Source organism: Diplotaxodon limnothrissa, linkage group LG18 (genome assembly GCF_057381915.1).
Source record: "Diplotaxodon limnothrissa isolate DT_005_m linkage group LG18, D_limnothrissa_male_GT1.1, whole genome shotgun sequence".
Classification (NCBI taxonomy): Eukaryota; Metazoa; Chordata; class Actinopteri; order Cichliformes; family Cichlidae; genus Diplotaxodon; species Diplotaxodon limnothrissa.
In genome coordinates this window covers 41,060,116-41,085,316 of record NC_140613.1, presented here as the reverse complement: position 1 = coordinate 41,085,316, position 25,201 = coordinate 41,060,116, and the positions used below count along the sequence as shown (strand labels likewise).

General features: G+C 42.7%; 1 protein-coding gene across 1 annotated transcript; it reads left to right on the top strand.

Moving 5' to 3' along the window:
• The first annotated feature begins 2,677 nt into the window (after positions 1 to 2,677).
• Positions 2,678 to 19,665, top strand: LOC146614186 (tissue factor-like). The gene is made up of 7 exons (XM_085377618.1): positions 2,678 to 2,777; positions 4,488 to 4,602; positions 12,360 to 12,449; positions 13,281 to 13,372; positions 13,703 to 13,881; positions 14,398 to 14,563; positions 18,490 to 19,665. Exons 1-7 carry the CDS (start codon positions 2,711 to 2,713, stop codon positions 18,624 to 18,626), a joined length of 846 nt encoding a protein of 281 aa, XP_085233744.1. The 5' UTR covers positions 2,678 to 2,710; the 3' UTR covers positions 18,627 to 19,665.
• The last annotated feature ends 5,536 nt before the right edge of the window (positions 19,666 to 25,201 follow it).

Here is a 25,201-nt window from a genome sequence, read left to right as displayed (position 1 = left end):
TTAGTCAAGCCTTTCTGTCTTATGTCTACAAATTAAGTCTAAGGCACCACTTAAAGCTCTCGGGACAGCACTTGGCTGAGCACAGCACAGAAGGGATTAGTGGTGATTTTCAGAGTTTGCTTGGGTGGATGTTTATTATTCTAAAAAGAGAAGAACAGCATCACTGCGACTACGCAGGCAGGCTTTGGAGACACTTTTCTACAGTAGTTTTCTGTTTACAAAATCTGCATTGAATAGACTGAGAGCTCACTGTATGTTGTGGGCTGTAGAGCCCACCAGAGACAGTGTTGCTGTGTTTACCAAAGTATTCCTTCGTTTAACAATGTACGTATGTACGTAGAGGTTTTGCTCTGTCTGATAGTTTGTTTGGGGTTTTCGGCCTCTTCGTCTTCGCTGGGCCTCATTGAGAATTAAAAGCCTTAAAAGTTACCAGATGCAAATTCCAGAGTTGGAATCAACTGCATATGTTGTGTTTGCTTTATTTGTTATGAAGTAATGAGGAAGCAGGCCTCACCACACCAGGAAAATACTTTCCAGTTAATGGTGCATTTTAGCCTCTGAAAATGGAGAACTGCGCATAGAAATGGTTTTCATTCTTTAAAGGTTAATGCAATACTTTTGTTAAACCCTTCATTTACTGTTAAACTGCACTTAAAAAAGGAAAAACAACTACTTTTGGACCTGTCACTATGTTTACTTGATGTAAACACTGACTTGGTTGTTGAGCAGTGAATTTTACAAGACTGGCTGCACCATCACACTGATTTCGTGTTGCATGTGTGCGCTGGTGTTGGTGCTGCAGTGATCAGAAACATGTGTCCGGGCTCTCATTGTTTACAGCAATGCTTTGTTTATTAACCAGTGCTGAGAAGAAGCAAAGCAGATGCTCCGACACTTTAACGCAGGAAATCCTAGAAGAAACGACACACGCTTTGCCACGTAAAGCTGTTTCCAGTATTTAATCCACATCATCATCGTTTCCTTGACAAAGTGAAATGCACAAAACAATCCTGGAGTGAAGCTACCCAAAAAAGACAAATACTTTGTACGCTTGTGGGTTTTTGGAGTAAGTGTGTGTTCCTGCGTACATGTGGAGGAGGGTCCAACGTTTGTCACTCAGGTGCTTACATGATACCAGAAGGTTTCATGGAAATGACTGCGACTGCTGAACTTTTCCCACATAGTTACTGGCTCCCAGTGAGGCTTTTAGATGATCTGAAATAGGTGAAATCATGGGAAGCATGAATTCCCACAAGCATATAAAAGAGCTGACTGTTTTCTTCACAGCCACATTCCTTGGCATTTTTCCCTGCTCTGCTCACCCAAGGGACTAATGGATGGAGAGCAAAGGGAAGGTAGAGTCTGTAAAAGTTCTCATAAATGTCTTGTTTTTTGTTGCATTTGTACAACCGACATTAGAACAACAAAGTGATCTATTTTTAGTTTTTTAACTAACTAAAAGCCTCAGTTCTTCCTCACGGTTACTTCAATAGCTTAGTTTCTCCCAAGTTTCCGAAAATATTAAATAATTCATGTTTTTATAGATGAAATATCATCAAATGATAACCATGCATTTATATGCACTTAAATATGCTGACATTTTGTCAGACTTACAGCTGCCAGTCATATTCCAAGATGAAGCTTTGTTGGAATTATAATATACATTATTAACATTTCTACCAAATGAACAATCTACATTTCATGTTTCTTGGCAGGATCTCCTTCATCCTGCCAAGAAACCTTCTGTCCTGATGAATCAAGAGCTTTTTGAATGCCAAACACATAAATCTCACTGCAGTGGACTGAATCATGTGTACTTGCTGGTTCTTCACCTGTTCCATAGTGAGGAGAAGTATTTGCTGCAATAACATCCAGTCATCCCTAACAGGTTTTTTCAAGCTCAAGTATACTGTAGCAAATGTTTTGGACCTGACTGTGAAATTGGAAGATGAGAAATTATTCTTACAACATTTCTAAACCTTTAATTTTGTTGGCAGTGACCTTTTCACTGACACAAACATGTGACTTTAAAATATGAACTGAGGCTCTGGGTGAGCTGCAGTGTATTTCATACATGTTTATGGAAATATGTCTTCACTGCTGAGAACTTTAAAAGTGTTTTGGGAAATGTTTCAAAGCGACTGAGCAAAAATTGTAATAATGCATCCTATTTTGTACTGTGTGGTATTTGTATGCATTGCTGCTGAGTGAAACTAGAAAGAAACAAGTTTCCCGGCAACCTAGAAGTTAGTAAAACTGAACCACTCACACAAAGCCTATTAGTTGTCAAGGCAACAGGGCATCAAACTGCGTGCACTCACAAAAACACCATTGAACAGACAGACCGTGGAGTGCAGGCGAATTCCTTTCCACAAAGAAGAACTTCATGATAAGACAGGTTAAACGTAAATATAAGCATTCTTTTGCAAAAGTTTGCACACTGCACGATCGCAGTCCAATTCCTGTAAACGTCGTAAAGGGGATGAATAAGAAGGAAAACAGTTCGGATTGAGCAAATTGTTTCAGAACATCTCCTCCCCCATTCCCCAATGTTGAGGCAAACATGTGGGAAGGATCAGCATACCCCACCCCATTACCCTTGTGTGTGCAGCTGAACGGAAGCGGCACCAATCCTTTTCAGCTCCTTCTGCTCTCTTCAGCTAACAGATCAGGACAGATCAGGACAGAGAAAGGACACGCTGGTACTAACATGGCAACTGTAAAAACTCTGCTTTGGCTGGGACTCTCTCTGTCTGCCTTCGGCATAACCACTGCAGGTAAAACACACAGCACATGATCGGCAGACAGACAGACAGAGGCGACTGGTGTTAGACATTTTACCTAGACACCAGTGTCATGTCTCGTTTCAGTTTTAGCATATCACATATCAAAGTTTAGTCCTTACAACACAGCAGGCTCTACTTCATCTGATAGAGAACACAGACAGAAGAGTTAAGCATCTTACACAGGACTTAAAGTTTCATGCTTGGTATTATGATGCAGTAAAATGTCCAACAATTACAGATGTTCTGAAATATTGCAGAGAATTTAGTATTTAGTATTTATTTATTTATTGTCATTGTCAAGAACAATGAAATTGCGTTTGGGGCTTCCATACAACCCAAAAAAAGAGAAGAAAATAATAAATACCCCTTAAAACCCAAGTGTACATATTTAACCCAGTGTGACTCCAATGCAATAAGACAATCCTTAGCAATAATGTTCGTAGAAATTCAGACAAAGACCTGAGAAACATGACAAAATACAACAATGCAACCCATTCAATATTATTGTACTGTGAGATATGATATCAGATATGATAGTTATCTATTTAAGAAAGAGGGGGGGGGGGGGGGGCAGGAGGGGGAAGAGAATAAAGATATGATGCACCAATGCAGACCAGTTCATTGCTATTAAGAAGTTGGATATGGTTATTGTCCGTGAGAGGGGGGCAGAGAGTTCAGGAGCCTCACAGCCTGTGGATACAGGCTGTTGGCCAGTCTGGATGTTCTGGCCTGTATAGACCTGTACCTTCTTCTTCTGAAAGAAATTTAGAATATTTAGAAAATAGCAGTGGGATGGTCCCGTGGGTTTCTGGTCACATTTGAAAGAAAACTGCTTTTGCATTTTTATTCTTACTCTGATGGCATCTAGCTTTCCATCAAGTTTTGCTCTCACTGACTGCTTATGCAAAATTAAATATTGGTTGTTTGCTAATTTTCTTAAATTAAACAGTGACAAACTGAGCTTCGTCTGGTAGGAACACGTACCGTTGTGTAATAATGTGATATTCATCGCATCACCTCTCCTTCCTGTACTCTGAGATCCTCCTTCTCGCTTACTGTCATTATGCCATCTGCTCATCGGACCCCCTCTGGGCTTCAGAGCCTTGAACCGATTTTCCCCTCATCTTTAGCTCTCCCACCACCATGTTTGAAATATTGATTCGCTCTCAGTCTGAAAACTCTGTTGTACTGACTTTTAATTCTACGACATCTTCCAACTTTTATTTGATCCATACTGTGACTTGTAATTGAATTGCTTGTATTGTAAACTTGAGTGTTTTGAAAGGCGTCTGTGAATAAAACATATTAGTAATGGAGTACTCATTAAGCATTCCATGACGGTGCACAGATGTGGGGATTTTCTAAATATGCTGAACTAAACAAAATCTTCCACTACAGTTTTTAACAGATGCATTCGCTTTATGATTTTATAAAATGTATAACTTTCTGTTATGTAAAACTCTCATTTTGGACCTGTGCCCACCTTTGCTGACTCGCAGACTTTAATTTGGTTCTGATTACGAGTATGAAGATGTTGAGGGAGTTGTCATCATTTTCTCCAGCTTAAATAAATGGTTCATTAAGATCCTTCATTCAATTCAGTTATTGTAAAATAAAAACAAACACAAAAACCCAACGAAAACAGGAAGCAGGAGTCATGGAAAACTGGAAAATACTGACGATGTTTTATTTTATTCACAGATGTGAACTCAGTCCCCAGAGCACAAGACGTCCACTGGGTGTCTCTGGACTTCACCACACATCTTCGCTGGAGTGTGACGTCCTCTGACTACACATACACTGTCAGGTTCTCACGGTGAGACACACACACACACACACACACACACACACACACACACACACACACACACATTTTGAACCTCAAAGATGCCTTTAAACTTCGGGTATTTTGAGGCTCTTCCTCCTCAGTTTGTGGAGGAAGTAGAGTTGTTGTTGGGCTTAAACGACCAGTGAGGCTGTTTTCTTTGACCAAGAGAGACCTTCTGAGATGTGCACACCCAGGAACTTGGTGCTGCTTGCCCTCTCCACAGCAGCACCATTGATGGTTAGTGGAGCATACATGGTGTGAGCTCTCCTGAAGTCTACGATGATCTCCTTAGTCTTCTCCACATTCAGGGAAACCACTATTAACTCTTTTAGTAACCTAACGCCGGTAGTAGGTCTCATCGTTGTCGCTGATGTGACCTACCACAGTTGTGTTGTCTGCAAATTAGATGAAGAGGCTGTGTGATGATGTGCAGTCGTGGGTCAGCAGAGTGAAGAGAAGTGGGCTCAACACATCCTTGGGGAGCAGTGTTGGGAAGGTTACTTTTAAAATTCCACTACAGATTACAGAGTACATTGACCCAAAATGTAGTTTGTAATGTATTCTGTTAAGTTACTCAGTGTGATTATTTGATATATTCTCGTGCTATTTATCCTACTGCTCTGTGATTTATTACTATTACTGAACGTCTTTTAACAGCTGTTAGAATGTATGAACACATCACTCCAGTTTCAGCAGATGTACACTGGCTCCCTGTAAAATATCGTGTTGATTTTAAGAGTACTTACTTTTAAAGTTTTAAATAATATGGCGCCTAGTTATTTAAACAAACTCCTCAACATGTATGACCCCAAAAGAGCACTGAGATCATCTAGCCAGATGCTCTTAGCACAACCGAGGGCTCGTTTGAGATCGGGCCTTCGCAGCAGCAGCGCCCAGACTCTGGAAGAATCTGCCAGAGGAGATTCGTACTGTAGAGTCTATTCAGTCTTTTAAATTGCGTCTTAAAACTCACGTCTTTACTTTGGCTTTTAATTTGAGTTCAGTATGAGTACCATCAGGCCTGTTTTATGTTTGTATTGTTAATTCACTGTCTTCTTGTTTATCTGTGTTTCTCTGTTGTTTTCTCTTGTTTTTAGCCGATTGTGAAGCACTTCGGTCAACCCAGTTTAAATGTGCTACACAAATACATTTTGAATTTAAATTTGAAGGCTACTCGCCACCGAGCTACCATTGGTTAGTTCATAGTGTCAGGCTCAGGAGGGACTCGGAGTCAGACCGTCACTAAAGTTCACGTTTTATTTACACACACAGACACCAGGTGCGAATATATACAGGTGAGGGGGCACAGGAAGAGGGTCTCCGGGAAGCACAGGCACGGGAAGAAGAGGGCTATGTACAAAATCCACTGAAGCTCAGGTAGCTCGGACTCCGGCTTTAGCTCACCAACGGCGGTCCTCAGGCTGGCGAGAATCCTGGCACAGAGAGGAAAGGCAGGTAAGTAGTGGCACGACAGAAACTCAGAAAAAGGCTCAGATAGGTGATGACACTGACGAGTGTTACACGATAATCCAGCGAGGAAGCACTCTCAGCAGCCGCCTTAAGAAGTGAGTGAGATGATTGCTTGCAGGTGTCCGAGCCAGGGGCTGGAGCCGTCATGACTCCGCCCCGGTAGAGCGCAGTGCAGGGGAGAGAGAGAGATGCAGCACAACAAAAACACTTGTAGCCATACAGAGTCAGCCGAGAAGGCACAGGGTCATGACAGTACCCCCCCCTCAACGGGAGCCCCTCGGCGACCCACCCGGCTTACCCGGATGCCGCCGGTGAAACTCGCGGAGCAGACCAGGAGCCAGAACCGCCGACCGGGGCACCCAGGAACGTTCCTCTGGCCCGTAGCCCTCCCAGTCCACCAGGTACTGGACGCCCCGCCCCCGCCGCCGAGAGTCCATAACGCGGGTGATGTTAAACACTTCCTGCCCATCCATGAGCCGGGCGGGCGGAGGGGGCCCGGAAGGAGGGCACAACGGGCTGGAGAGCACGGGCTTGACCTGGGAGACATGGAAAACATTATGGATACGCATATTGCGAGGCAGCTTCAGACGGACGGATACCGGATTGACCAGGGCCTCAATCTCGAACGGACCGATGAAAGCCGGGGAAAGTTTCTTCGACTCTGCACGAAGGGGAACAAAGCGTGAGGAGAGCCATACCTGTTGCCCAACTGTATAGGCAGGCGCAGGGATCCGGTGGCGGTCAGCGATCTCTTTATTGCGCTCCGCCGTCCGCAGCAGAGCGGCTCGGGTGGACCGCCAGGCCCGGCGGCACCTGCGGAAATGATGTTGTACTGATGGGACGGCATGCTCACCCTCCATGGCCGGGAACAGGGGTGGTTGGTAGCCCAATGAGGCTTCGAACGGCGACAGTCCAGTGGCTGAAGAGGTCAGGCAGTTGTGGGCGTACTCAATCCAGGGGAGCTGCTCGCTCCAAGTGGCCTGGTTGAGAGAGACGACACAGCGGAGTGCCGCTTCGAGCTCTTGGTTGGTACGCTCGGCCTGTCCATTGCTCTGAGGGTGGAAGCCCGAAGAGAGACTGACCGCGGCGCCGATCTGCATGCAGAACTCCTTCCAAACCCGAGAGGTAAATTGGGGTCCCCGGTCGGAAACGATGTCCATCGGAATGCCATGAAGCCGGAAGACGTGGGTGGTGAGCAGCTGGGCGGTCTCCAGGGCTGTAGGGAGCTTGGGGAGGGCAATGAAATGAGCCGACTTAGAAAAACGGTCAACAATAGTGAGGATGGTGGTGTTACCGGATGACGGTGGGAGCCCCGTAACGAAGTCCAGCGCTATGTGAGACCATGGCCGTCCTGGCGTGGGGAGTGGTTGAAGAAGCCCGGCGGGTGGTCGGTTGGGACGTTTGTTCCGGGCACACGTGGCGCACGCCATAACGTACTCCCTGGCGTCCTTGTCCAAGGTGGGCCACCAGAAAAACCGCTGGAGGAAGGTGATGGTGCGGCGGGCTCCAGTGGAGTACCTGAGGTCAGACAGCAGCAGGGACAAACAACCGACCAGGGGGCCCGTCCCTGGGTCGGGGTCAGTATCCTGGGCCTCGCGCACGAGAGCTTCGATCTCCCATGTGACAGCTCCAATAACACAGGTAGCTGGAAGAATCGGTTCTGGATCGGAGTCTCCTTCCGTACTGGAAAACTGACGGGAGAGTGCATCGGGCTTCACGTTGCGCGACCCTGGTCTGTAAGTGATGGTGAAATTGAATCTTGTGAAGAAGAGGGCCCACCTGGCTTGTCGTGAATTTAGGCGTTTGGCGGACCGGATGTACTCAAGGTTCTTATGGTCGGTCCACACGATGAACGGGTGTTCCGCGCCCTCAAGCCAGTGCCTCCACTCCTCCAGGGCCAGTTTGACCGCTAGCAGCTCCCGATCACCGATGCCGTAGTTCTGTTCTGCGGGTGAGAGACGACGAGAAAAGAATGCACAGGGATGGAGCGTACCTTCAAATCGTTGAGACAGAACTGCTCCCACTCCAGAGTCCGAAGCATCCACCTCCACCACGAACGGTTGCCTGAGGTTGGGCTGACGGAGGATGGGGGCGGTAGTGAACTTCTCCTTTAGTAGGGAAAAGGCCTCCTGAGCAGAGAGGTCCCACTGAAAAGGAACTTTGGGAGAGGTAAGCGCAGTGAGAGGTGAGGCGATCTTACTGTAGTCCTTTATGAAGCGTCGGTGGAAGTTGGCGAATCCTAGGAACCGTCGGAGTTGCTGGCGGTTCGGCGGTTGAGGCCAGTCCACCACGGCCCGGACCTTCTCGGGGTCAGGTTTGAGATCCCCCTGAGAGATGATATAGCCAAGGAAGGCCACCGTGTCAACGTGAAATTCACATTTCTCCGCTTTCACGAACAACCGGTTCTGCCTCACGTGACTCTCGTGCTCCGCCTGGGACTTAGAGAAAATGAGAATATCATCAAGGTACACAAAAGCACATCGATTAATAAAATCCCTCAGAACATCGTTAACAAGGGCCTGGAAGACCGCGGGCGCATTGGTTAAGCCAAAGGGCATGACGAGATACTCATAGTGTCCGATATGAGTGTTGAAAGCGGTCTTCCACTCATCTCCCTCCCGGATCCTCACCAGGTGGTAAGCGTTTCGCAGGTCCAGTTTGCTGAACACCGTGGGGTCATGACACATAGACTGCAGACTGTTAGACTTGATGGACAGCATTAACAACCTGCTAGCTGCAAGTGATCACGAGCAGTTCTGAAAGTAACACCAACTAGATTTCTAAATCTTAATATAAAATGAGCAACAGTAGGGGGGACATTAGGTGAGGCTGCACTTTTTGCAGTGATCTTGTATAGAAAATTATTTCTTTATTAGTAATATGTTTTCTTTCTGTTTTCTTTCAGAGCTGCACGTGATTATTTGCAGCTAGCAGGTTGTAATGCAGCCTTCATTAATAGTAATAAATCACAGCAATAGTACATCGAAGACACTGAAGTGTTTCTTTAGGTTGGAGTCTTTGACGCTGAGAGCAGCTTGGTTGCTGGATGTATTCCATTACCCGTATTCAGCATTCGTATGCTGGAGGTGTTGCTGCTGACCCGTACTGCCTGCTGTCTTAATAATAATAATAATAATAATAATAATAATAGATTCCATTTATATAGCACTTTTGAGACCCTCGAAGCGCTTTACAATGCCACTATTCATTCACTCTCACATTCACACACTGGTGGAGGCAGCTACAGTTGTAGCCACAGCTGCCCTGGGGCAGACTGACAGAAGCGAGGCTGCCATATCGCACCATCGGCCCCTCTGGCCAACACCAGTAGGCAAGTAGGGTAAAGTGTCTTGCCCAAGGACACAATGACCGAGACTGTCCGAGCTGGCGCAATCTTCCGATTACAAGACGAATACCCAACTCTTGAGCCACGATCGCCTCTTCCTGTCAGGAAATCCAGCAACTAGTTACAGAGCGAGGTGCTGATCCCCAGCTGATCCAGTTCACGTCTGAGCTCCTGTGGAATGATCCTGTTGAATGTTGAACTGAAGTCTATGAACAGCATTCTGATACATGAGTCTCTCGTGTCCAGGTGTGTGAGGACTGAGTGAAGGGCAGTTGAAAATGCATTATCGGTCAAGCAGTTTGACGGGTATGCGAACTGAAATGGATCCAGATGTTTTTTGGTTTCCCACAGTGTGTAAATCACGGCAATCCTCCTGGCACAACAGTGTACACCACGGCTATAAAGTTAGTTGGACCAGATTTTAAAACCAAGGAATATATCTGGGCCAGATATTGTTTAGCAGCCAGTCAGCAGCAGATCACGATAAGTTTCAAACCAACACAAATGTATTGAAAAAAAGTTGTTTATTATTTTTTCCCTTTTAAATCTTGTGACATTTCACACATGCACATGAAAAATCATATAAATGAGCTATAGCTGAAGAGAGCCTGCGCTAGTAGCAACACTTTTTTTATTCACATTTGAAATAAAAAAATAAAAAATATTTGGACAATTCCCTTTCAAAATAAAGTTCATACTTATGTGACCCGGACACATCTTAAAGTGCATTTAACAGAATTTAAAAAGAACAATCAATCCTATCAAAGCTATCAGTGCACAAACCCATAGCAGTAACACATATGAATACAACATTTACTGCTGCACACTGAGGGAATGCAGGTTTGTTTTAAATCAACAGTACACAAGTCTACAGTAACCTGACATTTGTTTTGTTTGGCCCTTCTGTTAAAACACTAAATGGGTCTCTGGCAAAACTCATCACCTTTGTGCGTAGAGCAAGTCCATCCAATCGACCAGAAAACTTCTCTTTCAACCTTCTCTGAAATCAGTCATCACATCCATGACTTGTGCCGCAGATGAGATGCTTTTGCAGAGCCCTGGAAAATGCAGCAACCGGCCTGTGCTCAAGTCGGTGGTGAAAGGTTCGGCTTGGCTTGGAGTGCACGCATCTGTTCCACAAGCTCAGTGTCAGTTTTGCCTCTGCCTTGTAGTCCCACATTGAGGTCATTCATGTTTTGAATATGTCGCTCAGAAAGCAGACACTGGCCATGAAGCTGTTGTCCTCATGCAGTTCAAATGTGTTTCTGCTGTTTTTTTGCCTGCTGTTGCAGAGGAAAGTTGTGCTCTCCTCTTTGAGATCACAGAAATACTCCAGTGCACTGCCTTTGGACAGCCACCTGACATCATTGTGCAATAACAGGTCATGGTGCTCAGCAGACATTTCTGAGAGCAGCATGTGGAATAAGCAGTGCTGGAGGCTTTAATCAATTGTAGCCATCACACTGTCCATTGTTGTTTTGAGCTCTGTGCTTAGTTTTGCGCACAACACCATCTGCTGCACAATGCAATAAAGGTTTGAGGTGCAGCAGCCAAACCACTCACTTTTCCTGCCATGGATGAAGCCATGATGATCTACTCACCAGAAGGGTGGTGGTTCGATCCCAGGCTCCTCCAGTCTACATACCAAATATCCTGGGGCAAGATATTAACCCCATGTTGCCCTCCGATGCATCCATCGGAGTGATACAAGCACTAAAACCTTAGATAAAGTGCTTGTGTGACTGGGTGAATGCACAAGTTGTGTAAAGCGCTTTGAGTGCTCAGTGAGAGTGGAAAAGTGCTATATAAGAACCAGCCCATTTACAAGCATACAGACATGCTTCATTACCACTGTCCTCAAAAAAAGCTGAAATCTTCTCAAAGATTATCTCGCCAGCTGTGTGGTTTATTTGTTTTACTCTGCGTTTCTGCCGCAGGCAGGGCCCGTCGGAGGTTGCTTCTGGGCCTGTGGCCCTTTGAACAGGTTTGGTGAACACTAGATTACTCTGTTTGAGCTGTGGGACCAGATCGTTGGGGCGGACCAATTGTTGGCGCAGTATGTTTTGGGGTTTGAAAGCCATAGAGCCACTTGTGGCCCACGTCACCCCTACTTCTGGCCCATATATTGACATGAAGAAATATAACGCAAGAGAGAGAGAGTACCAGTGTGTCTATTTGGTAGTTCAATGAAAGGCTTCGGTTAGTTAAGAGTGAGGGGAAAACATTTGCAGTTTTACCTTGTTATACAATATTTGAAATTAAAAAAAAAATGGAAATGTTTGTGAGTGTTTTCTTGTTTGTTTGGGTTTTTTGTACTACTTGAACACTAAAGTGGCCCTCCAATGAGATGACAGTGCCCGCAGTGGCCCACAGCACATTTAAGTTTGAGAGAAAATGCGTCTCAGCCGTTCCAATACTCCTGACACATGTGGGGCAGCTAACGGTTTCCGCTTAGGCAGCAGTTGTCCCGTGGATTACCTGGTCAATTCTTTACGAGCCTTCCCAGCTTTGGTCCTAAACTGACACAACACTATGTTAGTTTCTAATGAACATCTTTAACAAGATCATACAACTCATGGGGTTCAATGGGAAGTCAAGGTGGCAAGGGAGAGCCAGAGAGCCTCATGAGCTGGGAAGACTAAATATTTCAAGTGTCCTGCATCTGTCATCGAGGAAGAACACCTAGAACCTAAAGAAAGAGTTCACACCTACAGGCAGGCAGTCACAGTGATAGAGTGATTCAAATAAATAACTGAAAAAGTGAATTAACCTCGATGTATTGCTTGCATATATCATGACTATGTGTACAGGAGGAAATATTTGCTTGCCAAAAAACAACACAATCCAGACATGTCAAGCGGAACATTTCCATTGAGTTTTAAAAACTGTTTTCATAAGCGCATGTCAGTAACTGCCGTGTGACTTGCAGTGAAGATGCTGACTGGGAAGAAAGTCCTAATTGTATCCAAATATCAGCATCAGAATGTGACCTGACTCAGTCCCTCAAGGCCTCGGATAGGTAAGAACACTTCCATCACCCTTAAACACATCTGGTAGGTTTACATCGAGCTTACTTTATACTTTTACTTTTGATTTTTTTCTTATTGTCAGCAATATTTGTGCTCTGTGATTTTACTCAAGAAAAGTTATATGTACACTACCAGTCAAACGTTTGGACACACCTTCTCATTTAATTGTTTTTCTTTATCTTTACTTTACAAATTGAAGACATTAAATCATATGAAGCAACATATATGGAATTATGTAGCAAGAAAAAAAACATTGATAAATACCCTTTTGCTTTGTTGACAGAGCTGCAAACCCTCGGCCTTCTCTCGGTGAGCTTCATGATGTAGTCGCCTGAAATGGTTTCGCTTCACAGGTGTGACTTGTCAGGAGTAATTTGTGGAATTTCTTGCCGTTTTTATGGGATTGGGACCATCAGTTGTGTTGTGCAGAAATCAGGTTGGCAGAATGAGGTCAACAAGTTCTCATCATCTCCTCCTTCAAGCCTGTTGGAAAACCATTTCAGGTGACGACCTTACGAAGCTCATCGACAGAATGACAAGCGTGTGCGAAGCAGTAATCAAGGCAAAGGGCGGCTACTTTGAAGAATTTAAAATACATTTTTTGAGTTGTTTCACACTTTGTTGTTTACTACATAACTCTATATGTGTTCATTCATAGTTTTGATGCCTTCAGTGAGAATCTACAATGTAAATAGTCATGAAAATAAAGAAAAATGACTAAATGAGGAGGTGTGTCCAAACGTTTGACTCGTAATGTGTTATATAAGTGCAGATGAATGTGCCTCCAAAGCATATGTATTCTTTGTGTCCCTATTTCACAGGGCCTACTTTGCTGATGTTCAAACAGAAATCATGGACATGGACTATGAACTCCCTCACACTCAATCTTCCAGGTTCAATCCCTATAGAGAGAGTAGGTTATATATGACACACACACACACACACACACACACACACACACACACACACACACCCTTAGCCTTCACAGCTTAATGTCAATCAAAGCCTGGACCTGATCAGGTCATCCATGCATCCTGATCCCTGTTGTGGCTGAGCCCATAATGTCAAGGCTACCATACCTGCACCAATCAGGCATTCTGAATAATGTTTAGTAGAGCACCCATCCACTCAAAAACTCACTCGCTCTAGTAATGATGTTGTAAACTAACTGAACTGACTTTTAGCGCATGAATAAACCTTTGCAGGCAGTCTCAGCATAACTGTTGGTTGGTCCTGTCCCCAGGTAACATCAGTGCTGTGAGTTTCACTGTGGCGCCATTGGATGACAGAAGAGTAATAGTGAACATCACTGATCCTTTAACCTCCATTTATGATCGTGGGAAGCAGCTCAGCATCAGAGACATTTTCAAAAAAGATCTTAATTATAAGATCCGCTACTACAAGTCTGGAAGCACAGGAAAGGTAATCTGATGTTAACGCTAAAAGTGAAATGAGCTGCAAATTATGTTGTTAAACTGAAAAAATTACACCTTTTTCATGTAATTCTGTTAGTGCTCCACGTTAGGCTTGCTCACACGAAGAATATGGGCTAGCAATGGGCCTTACTATGGGTCCCTCTCTGCTTAGTGTGGTCAGCCCATTCTATAGGCACCCACACAGTGGGTGGGTTAGTTAGTTAGTTAGTAACAAGTTCATCTGGGCCTTTAGATTTAGGGCCTATGGCTAGTTTCATTCAACACTGGTCAGTATTACCAATGTAATTGGGCATCTTCTAAAAATCCAGAACTGCAGCTCTAAGAATTTGAAATAAAGAACAACAATGTGGCATTTGTGTGTGTAGGCTAGCTGTTTTCTGCTGGGCCTGGTCTTACGATCAGTCAAATGAAGACTTGACCCAAACATCCAAATGTCTGCTTGGTTAGTTGGTTAAATGTTTACAGATGAATGACAGTAATCTGTCCTGCTGTTACCCCTTAGAGAGATGAGATATCAAACTCAAGTATGAAAGTGATACCGGGGCTGGATAAAGGAGAGAGTTACTGCTTCATGGTGGCAACGTTCATCAGATCCAGACCCAAAGCCACTCAGCAGGGATCCTGGAGCATGCAGCAGTGCACAGAAAGTTCCCAGGACAATCTGCAAGGTACACATATTCTACATGCAACTCTGTAAACTATTTCAGCTTTGGTGAATACATACTGAAATTTGTTATTAGTTGTTTCAATTGCAGCTTCTTCCTCTTTAAGTACTCAAGACCAGAGTAATAAACAACCAGTGTATATCAGCATTAGAGGGAGAGTGCTGCCCCCTGCTGGAAATTAAGACACCTTAATTTGGTATTTTGTCAGATTTGATTTGATTCCATTGGCTTCATAGTATCGTGGTTAACACTTGGAGCCTTATGTGAAAAATCAACAGCTCACGATTAGGAGGAGGCACACCCAGCCTCAGTGGGTCATAAGCTAGTGTACTCCGAGTGCTGTATAAATAGGAGGGCACTGAACATCTGTGCCAAATATGTGGAGTCATCCACTGTGACAACTTTCTCAGACATAAGGGACTGGCTGACAGGATGTGATTTACAGTTTTTTACAGACGCTAGGACACATTTCTCAATACTTAGGTCACGTTTGCAAAACTCCTCACACAGTGAGCACAACAGAAGTCTATGTGGGCTAAACTGAGGACCAGTTATCATTGTTTTGGCACAAAATGCATTCAATGACTACATCTCTCAAATTTCATGAATTATCTTCTCACTCAGACACAACAACTGCCAAAAATCTTTGTACGGACAGGACATTTTGCATGTGCTTACATACTGTTTTCAAAACTGTTAAACTTATGGCCAAAACAATAACACAATGCAAAACTTAAAAAGACAGCAAAATCCAACAGCAATATTTTATTGAAACATATTTTAAATCTAAAAATGCAGTTTAACCAGCCACAGCTGATTCTCATTGTAGATGAACATCTACACAGGTGTTACTCCTTCAATTTTTCAACTCCTTCAATTCTGGCAGCCAGAAGATTCTTTCCTAGGTGTGTTGCCCTAGATGACATAAGATCTGATGTGGATGAGAACCTGTGGCCAAATGGAGGAGACCGAGTAGATTAGCATTACTATTGTATGTGTATCAGTGGATGGTGTGTATACAAATTCTTGTATTTTGGGATTACTTAGTGCAAAAAAATAAAAATACATAAACAAATATTACAGTTTTTTACAGCCGCTAGGACACATTTCTCAATACTTAGGTCACTTTTGCAAAACTCTTCACACATTTCTTCTAACTGACCTTCAGCTTGGCAAAGCAGTTCATTTCACATTCAAAATGCACTACAACTACCAAAACACTTCATTCAGGTCTCAAATAAACTCATTCTTCCAGAACACTAGCAAAGGTTGACAGCCGACAAACACACTTTGTCACCCACAAAACAATGACCTAAAAAACACTAACAACATGTAGCATTACACAGTGTTTTCTTGTGTAAAACAAGGACACATCTCTGTTTATAATTTCAATATATGTTACTGGAATGAATCAGACATCATGCAGAATTCGTTAATATTTGTTTATGTATTTTTATTTTTTTGCACTAAGTAATCCCAAAATACAAGAATTTGTATACACACCATCCACTGATACACATACAATAGTAATGCTAATCTACTCGGTCTCCTCCATTTGGCCACAGGTTCTCATCCACATCAGATCTTATGTCATCTTGGGCAACACACCTAGGAAAGAATCTTCTGGCTGCCAGAATTGAAGGAGTTGAAAAATTGGAGGAGTAACACCTGTGTAGATGTTCATCTACAATGAGAATCAGCTGTGGCTGGTTAAACTGCATTTTTAGATTTAAAATATGTTTCAATAAAATATTGCCGTTGGATTTTGCTGTCTTTTCAAGTTTTGCATTGTGTTATTGTTTTGACCATGAGTTTACAGTTTTTTCTGATAGCTTAAGCACATTTTTTGTAACTATTGGCTAATTTTGCAAAACTCTTCACACAAATAAGAAAACCTGTCACCCAATCATCAAAACATTGTAGTTCTCTTGCAAAAGCAAACACAGCTAGATTAACTCTTCACACCTTCGTAAAAATGGTGTTTCCGTATCAAACAGTACACACAAGCCATCATCTACTAAGCACACAATGCGCCAACTGCACACTGATGGTATGAATACAAAACACATCTGGCTTTTGCTTTCTCTGTGCACAAGGTAGGCTATGTCAGTTTGAGCTCATACTTCTGTCATAGATCCGTAAGCATAGAGGGATCCAAACTTCAAGTACTGGTGTTTATTCAAACACATCAAAACAAACACAAGTGTTTATTTCCAAGTATAGGATTATTTGCAATCGCCATAATGACTATATGGGTTACTTGGTCTGCAGTGAACATGCTTCCTCTGCCCCAGCATCTGGTCATCTAGCAATTCTGTAAAGTAACAATTTCAGTATTTTTACAGCAATGGTATTGGTGTGTTTCTCATTGGCATATGGCAGTGCTACAGATCTTTGTGCAAAGTGACTGTACTCACCGATTCTCATTTCAAGATGTCCCTATGGTGCTTGCTACAGTGTAGCGGCTCGAGTTAGGCTGGACCCGTTGGCCAGCTACCCTCAGGGTCATTCCACGGTTGATTACATGGTCCACTATTGTAGCTCTGATGTCATCAGCAATTCTCTTTCTTACTCTTCTTACCCTTCCTCTCCCCCCTCCTCATCTGCCTCTCCCCCCTCCTCATCTTCCTATCCCCCCTCCTCATCTGCCTCTCCCCCCTCCTCATCTTCCTATCCCCCCTCCTCGTCTTCCTCTTGCTCCTCCTTGTCGTCCTCTTCATCCTACTTCTTCACCTCCACATCCTCTTCCTCGGCCTCCTCTACTTCTCACTCTTCCTGCTGCCTCCATTGTACTCCGCACACACAGCTTACCTGTATTATAGTGCTTAGGCTGACTGCAAAGTGGACTAATTATCTAAAACAGTTTTCACATGTGAAAGTGTGCCAGACAGTTGGCAGATTAGTGTTAATGATAGCCATACATGTGTATACTTTTGCTAGGAGTGTGTTGGAAATTTGGTAATTGAGTGTTGTGCAGTGAATTGTGCCTACAGTTTTGCAAAGTGTGTGTTACAAAATTGCAAACTGAGTGCAAAGCAGTTTTTGTGCTTTTAGTTTTGCAAACTCAGTGAGTGGTTTTGCTATAAGTCTGAATAGTTTTAGAGATTGTGCTACAGGAATCACAGTTAGGGTTTAAGCATTCAGAAAAAACTGTAACAGTTTTGAAAACAGTATGTAAGCACATGCAAAATGTCCTGTCCGTACAAAGCTTTTTGGCAGTTGTTGTGTCTGAGTGAGAAGATGATTCATGAAATTTGAGAGATGTAGTCATTGAATGCATTTTGAGCCAAGACAATGATAACTGGTCCTCAGTTTAGCCCACATAGACTTCTGTTGTGCTCACTGTGTGAGGAGTTTTGCAAACGTGACCTAAGTATTGGGAAATGTGTCCTAGCGTCTGTAAAAAACTGTAACGAATTCTGCATGATGTCTGATTCATTCCAGTAACATATATTGAAATTATAAACAGAGATGTGTCCTTGTTTCACACAGGAAAACACTGTGTAATGCTACATGTTGTTAGTGTTTTTCAGGTCATTGTTTTGTGGATGACAAAGTGTGTTTGTCGGCTGTCAACCTTTGCTAGTGAATGAAGTGTTTTGGTAGTTGTAGTGCATTTTGAATGTGAAATGAACTGCTTTGCCAGGCTGAGGGTCAGTTAGGAGGATTGTGTGAAGAGTTTTGCAAAAGTGACCTAAGTATTGGGACATGTGTCCTAGCGTCTGTAAAAAACTGTAATGATCTCCCCCTCTCTCTCTCTCTCTCTCTCTCTCTCTCTCTCTCTGTGTGTGTGTGTGTGTGTGTGTGTGTGTGTGTGTGTGTGTGTGTGTGTGTGTGTGTCTGTGTGTGAATGAGGCATGTTGTATAAAGCACTTTGAGTGCTCAGGTAGAACCAGTCTATTTAACAGTGACCCTCGTTCTTTCTGCAGATTTGAGTGTTGGAGCATGGGTTGGTGTAGGCTTCATCATGTTAACAGTCCTCATCGTCATCGTCACGGTGACCGTCCTCTGCTGTCGCCAGAGAAACAAAACTCTGCAAACGTCTCAGTCATCAGCACCAGTGTAAAGTGCTTGGGTTAAGTTTGCTCTCTGAAACCAAGTTTACACTGTATTATGGGTATTATTTCTGTATTTCATATTCAAGTTCTTTATTTAGTTGACACTGAAAGTGAAAGACTTCATCAAGAATTTGGTCTTTCACATTCACCAGTGTTTGTCCTTTCATTTGTGTGATCATCGGGTACATCAGGAAAACAGTAACCAAAACCAGTCTGCTACAGCAAAGTCGTGATTTGTGTCTAAATGACTGGATTATTAGAATGTTCATGCCTGAAGTACGGCATCATTTATTAGCTTGTCTTCTGGCGGAACCTGCGTCCAACCCATGCGTTTGCATGGAGCTCATTGGCTGTAGAGTAATTTTCATTAAACAACATTTCTTTTTCTAAAGTAACTGAAATATATCATTAAGTCACAATCACAGTTTATCTGTAATCTTCATTTGTAAAAAACGTTTAAATGGTTCAAGATTATAGAAAAAGCAAACAGTTTGACAAATATTTTGGTAAATGTGCAGCACAGTGGTTGGGTGGTTAGCACCTGGGTTTAAATCCAGCATCTGGCTGGAGCCTGTCCTTTCACGTCATGTCTGCGTGGGTTCTCTCTGGGTACTCTGGCTTCCTTCCACAGTTTAAAGACATGCAGTTATTGGGGTTAAGTTTGGTGAATCTAAATTGCCCATACGTGTGAATAGTTGTCTGTCTCTCATTTCTCCTTGCAAAACCTTACACCTTGGTTAGGCTCTTGCCCACTGTGACCCTGAAATGGTTAAGTAGAAGAAGATGGACGAACAGCTGGTAATTGAAGCTGTTGCAAGTTCGTTTTGATGTCATATCTGCATCAGCTTGATGTGCTGTTTTGTCAGGGGTTACTTAGGAAGACTTTCCAACATATTTGTGTGTCTGAGCCAAATCTTTTGCCTTTTTCTTCTTTTTGACCCATTATGTTTCAAATTTGAATGTCCAGGTCTTATAAATCACCACTGGTGGTTAGTGAACACAGTGGATTATTTAGCAGCTATTTTCTCACGAGTGGGGGGAGACAAAAGGTCCATGGATTATTCTATTTGTATATAAATAGTGTTAAATAAAAGCTGAAGATTACTTTACTACTTTTATCTCATCTTGTTGTTTTCATCGATCACTCAGATCCCAAATGTAGCAGAAACATCAATTTCATACTTCTTCCAACAGCCACTGCTGGTGGGCCTTCCTGAATCCATTGTACTCATTTCCAGTAAACAAAGACTGGTCTTGGGCCCAGCTGGCCTGCCCCAGCACCAGGAATCCAGCGCTTCCTATGCTGGAGCCATGTGTCAGTAGATGCAGTTACAGATCCTTTTTTCAGCTCTCACTATGTAAATTTGAGGCCAGATTCAAAGGCGCTACAGCAGAACTGGCTCCCTGCCTGGCTGAACAGAAGCGCTCCATCCTTGTCTTTGAAATTGTCTGTGAATTGCCTCAGAACAGGAAAAAAGAGGATAATTGTGACACATAGTCTTTGATTTATGAATATCTGAAGGTAAAAATGTTACAAACATGAAACAATTCTTTCTTACAAAGCACAATTAATAAAACATCTTCTCCAAATTCTTTATCAATCCAATCTTATCCTTTCACTACGCACCTCTTTACCCCACAACTGGTGCTGGCTCATGACTGCCCTTCCCAGAGCCCGGTCTTTCTGGAGGTTTCCTCCTGTTAAAAAGGGAGTTCCTTTTTCCCACCATTGCACAAGTGCTGACTCACAGGGGTCATCTGATCGTTCTCGCTTTGTATTGGTAGCAGTATTTGTATTTGTATTCCACAATAGAGATGGAAAAGCAGACCACATTATGGCTTGCAGATGACTTTTATTTCTTAGTTTTTTCATCACACATTTAAGACACCAAATTGTACATTAGACATAAATGAATCATCATCACAATAAACCATGGCTGCATCATGACAAAACGCACAATTTCTTCTGAATATGCTGTCCTTCGACCATGGCTTTGGAGCACACACATATACATCGTAGAAAACACGTCATTCAACGCTGCAAAGAATGAAAAGCTCCACAGGGAACTTGATATCTGCCTCTCTGAACAGTAGAAGAGCTCTGCCAATGCTTTGGGTAATATTCTTATCCTGTGTGGGTAATAAAAGCAGCTGGTAAAATGAATATATAGATATTTTAAATCAGAGATATGGACAGCTATCTGTGTATATAATAAAACTGATTGCAGACCTTGTCATTTTAGTGTGCGCTACATGTGTCTATGTACAGTGATGCATTTTTGCTTTTTTTGGATGTTACCTTGGCAATCGATTAAAACACACTTTAGCCCTGGAGAGTGGCAGTCTGCTGAGATTTCCTCCTGACATGTGGATAATTTAGTAGCAATAAAGTAGCAATTTTTAATGAAAGATGTCGTAGCTTATTGGGAGAGTAAAAAACAAAACATGGTTTAAGCAGGACGACGGCTCCACCTGCAGATACTTAAGATACTTAAACTCTACTGATAAATGTTTCTTGCTAAATTATGTTATTGACAGATACTCCATATTAATATGTATCTCCATGAGACTATCAGAACTGAGATCCATTCTCCAGGCGGAGAAGAAACCTGTTCAAAGTGGTCAGTAAAGCTTCTACCACCTTCAGATTTATCACTACTGTTATTCACAAATGCATTTTAGAACAATACCCTCATGTTTGCAGATATTCTTCTTTTTAGGTTTTCACATTGTGAGGACGACATTATTTTGACTGCATCATTCAATTTTTCAAACTCAGAAACTGACTTTCATTTTTATTTGACATGGGTAGCTGTGACACGCCTATTTTGCTAACATTTGAGGTAAGTTTATATGCATAACTACAAAAATCTACACACATCCACACAAGAATTAGGGCAGGTTCTGGGCCAAAGATGAATGGATAACAAATTAACAGCTGGCACACTGTGGAGCTCCAGATTTGCTATTTTATTACACCACAAAAAGTCTGACATTTTGAGCAAACCTGCTTTTTATCACATAAGATACAATGCAGCACCATCTTAAATCACATGTTACTGGTTGTAATGATGCATGCTTGTGTATGTGTGAGACTACTTTATATGGAATATGCTTAACTGTAAGCACATCATGGTACAATGCACTCTCATCCGTCAGTACAGCCACTGGTGGATGAGTCAGGGGGCGGCAGTCAGACAGGAAACTGCTGTTGAAGCTGAGCTTCCAGCGGGCAGCTTAGGTTTACAGTCTATTAGCTTGAGACAGCATAGTTTTAGCCAGCTGTCTGAAAAAGATAATCCAGTTTTCTGCAGCAGACCATGCTCAATACGTCATAGTTTCTGTGTGTAACAGGCTGGCAGTGTGCAAACTGTTATTTTAGTGTTGTGTATGTAACTAATTATGTTCCAAAATGCAACAAATGAACAAAATAAGTCTTCTAAATGTTCTGTTTTCTTTACACATGATTGTACATTTGAACAAAGCAAATACATGGAGCACTGTGCTTGTATATGAAGTGTTGTGATTCACGCTAGTAGATTTGTCAATTTTAGATTTTGCCAATAACTTGATACTAAATGATACAGAAACACACATTAGATCTAAATATCCTTTAAAGGTGTGTACCCTCACATTATGCTACACCCACATGGTTTCCATGGACAAAAGACCAAAATGCATAGGAAAACTGCAAAACGCACGTCAATAATGTCTCGATGCATGCCATTCCCCAACTCTCTGTGAATGGGACTCATGGCCATTGATCGGTGGTCATGACAATTTGCATATTAATGATCCAGGAACTGACCTCCCAGCCCACTGTTCCTTCAGTGGTGCTAGTTTCACTCATTGTGCAAATGTACTGTATATAAGATTGGGGAAACCTGCAGTCAGCTGAGACTGAAGAAGTCACCTGGATGAGTGACGAAACATTTCTCCCACTGAAAATGTCCAGATGAACAGGATGCACTTTTGGGACACATCAGTAATCCTTTAACTGGAAGTAAGAACTTTGAATATAAGGTAAGGTGACGATGGCTGGTCTTCGGGGTCTCACTGACTCTTTTATATTAAATTAGCTCTGGCTCTTTAACTGGTTCTGTTTAAAATGATTAGACCCTTGATGTTAACTCGTGAACCAGCTTGTGTTTTCTTCCATTTCCAATGGAACCATTCTAGTTATTCAGTGGAAGCATCTCGTTTGAAGCAGGTGGAATGTGGGACTTCACTTTAATGTCTTTGCTATATGATGTGTACCATTGTACAATCAAAAGAAAATGTGAGTTCATGTACATATCTACAAATATGAAAGTCATGGAATACTTGCTTTTAATGGGTGTAGCTGCTGTCATGAAATCATGGTAAAAGAGTGAGGTAGGCTGAACTGAAGCTTTGTGTGAACTGAAAGGTTCAATCAGTGCCTGCTGAGTGTGCCATGTAAAGGTAGACTCACACTCATGATATTTGTACTACCATGTAAAAACAATCAGTTTGAATTTGATGGCAGCAGCATGTTTCAAAGAAGGTGGGATGGGGCGGCAAAAGGCTGAAAAAGTAAGTGACACAAAAAAGAAACATTTTATACGTAATTAGACAAACTGATGACAGGTCAGTAACAGGACTGGGGGGAAAAAGAGAACATCTGAGAGAGAGATCTGCAAAAAAGTGCTTCAACAACATTGTAGAGCAATTTCAGAATAATGTTCCTCAACAAATAGTTGCAAAGACTGTGAATATCTCATCATCCAAAGTCATAAGCTCAGAAGATTCAGAGAATCTGGAGAAATCTCTGCATGAGGGACCAGGCTGAAAATCAACATTAGATGCAGCTGATCTTCAGGTCCTCAAGCAGACACGATCCTGTTATGAAATCAGTGCGTGGGCTTAGGAACACTTCCAGACATCACTGTCTGTGAACACAGCTCACTGTGTTGTCCACACACACCACAGTGCCACCATCTCTGGACCAAAGCTCATTTAAAATGGACTGAAGCAAAGTGAAGAAATTTTAATTTGAAATCGGAAAACATGGACACTGCGTCTTCTAGACTATCCGACTTGCTGTCAGTGCTCAGTTCAAAAACCTGCGTTTCTGATGGTGTGGCAGTGCATCAGTGCCTCTGGAGTTGGCAGTTTTAGAGCAGCATATACTCCCATCCAGATGGCATGTGTTTCATGGAAAGCCTTCATAGTAGAAGAGTCCTTGCTGTTACCAGCTGGTGGAGCATCATAAAGTGAAAAATATCTCTATGAGACAAGAATGGGACAGCATTCCTCTCCCAAAGTCTACAGAGTGGGAAGCATGACCCTGTTTCTGAGATGTGCTGCTGCCATCAAATTAAAATATTACATATTTCTCTTAAAATGATATGTTTTCTCCGTTTAAACATTTGATATGCTTTCTGTGTTCTATCAGGAATAAAGATGAGCCAATTCTGTTTTATTTAAATTTTACACAGCATGAAAACTTTTTGGAATTGTACTTCAGGTTGGCTCAGGAGGAAGACTGATGACTTCATCCTCCAGTCTGCAAAACACTGAACCCCAAGTTCAATGTGTATGTGACTGTTAGAGAAAAGCTCTCAGGTGTAAAGAAAGTGCTTGTGTGAATGTGAGTGCAAATGGTTAAATGACGCTTGCAGTAGAACAGGCTTCGGGTGCTCAGAGGAATAAAGCGCTATGTGCCATTTCTGAACTGCCTAATGAACTGGTTACACTGATGCTCTGCTACCATACCAGTAAATATCATGTACTTGTTAAAAAGCAGTTGTGCGTGTGACCTTGTGTGGGTACAATCAAAAGGAATAACAGTGTTTTACATATAATTAGATATCTAATTATAACCTGAAAATGATATAACAGTGTCAAAGAGGTCTCTGGGAGTGATTAACCTACAGAAAATGATCAGCTCACAGATTTCTGCTTTGTACTCTGGCTGTGGCGTCACTGTTGGTTCTGACTACTTTAGTCTGATCACAGTAAACTTATCAGACCTGGGTGGAAGAAACTGCCGGATGGGCAGCGTAACAGCGGCACCGGTGCCAGACCCACTCCACATTTACCCTCGCTGTGTCCTGGTTCCACGCTTCAGACCATTCCTAAGCAAAGATGTTTACACCAATGAAATGCTCAGATCTGCCTTACCACTGTAAATCTGCTCGACTTTGTGTGCGCCATCCACAAATGAAAACACATCTTAATTACTTCATAAAGTTTCACTGGCAGTGCTATAAAAAGCTGCTGGACAGAAGAAACTGCTTTCTGAAAGTTACATACAGTACTTCTGTACTGGTGTCTTTAAATATCAGCAGTAGTAAAATTAATTACATTACGAGGGAGAGACAAAAATACAAGAGCTTACTACTGATGACAACGGTACAAGGCAATAGTCTTCCACTCAGATGTAACTATCTGTCTTTTGGTGTTGTGTCCCCACCCCAGCGCTCCCCTCATGCATCGCTTTGATCACTAGTAGACGCTCCAGGCTGTGGTTGCCTAGGTGACCTCATGCATTTACAAATGTCAGTCACTCCAGTGGCCTCCAACATGAGAAAAGTTCATCCTGGGCTTTTTGCCCATCGCC

Bases quoted from the DNA above. Each gene is read 5' to 3' on its own strand.
- LOC146614186 (XM_085377618.1), top strand. From the start codon at position 2,711: ATGGCAACTGTAAAAACTCTGCTTTGGCTGGGACTCTCTCTGTCTGCC. The intron at 2,778-4,487 runs GTAAAACACACA...TTTTATTCACAG, and splicing joins CTTCGGCATAACCACTGCAG to ATGTGAACTCAGTCCCCAGA. The intron at 13,373-13,702 runs GTAGGTTATATA...TCCTGTCCCCAG, and splicing joins GTTCAATCCCTATAGAGAGA to GTAACATCAGTGCTGTGAGT.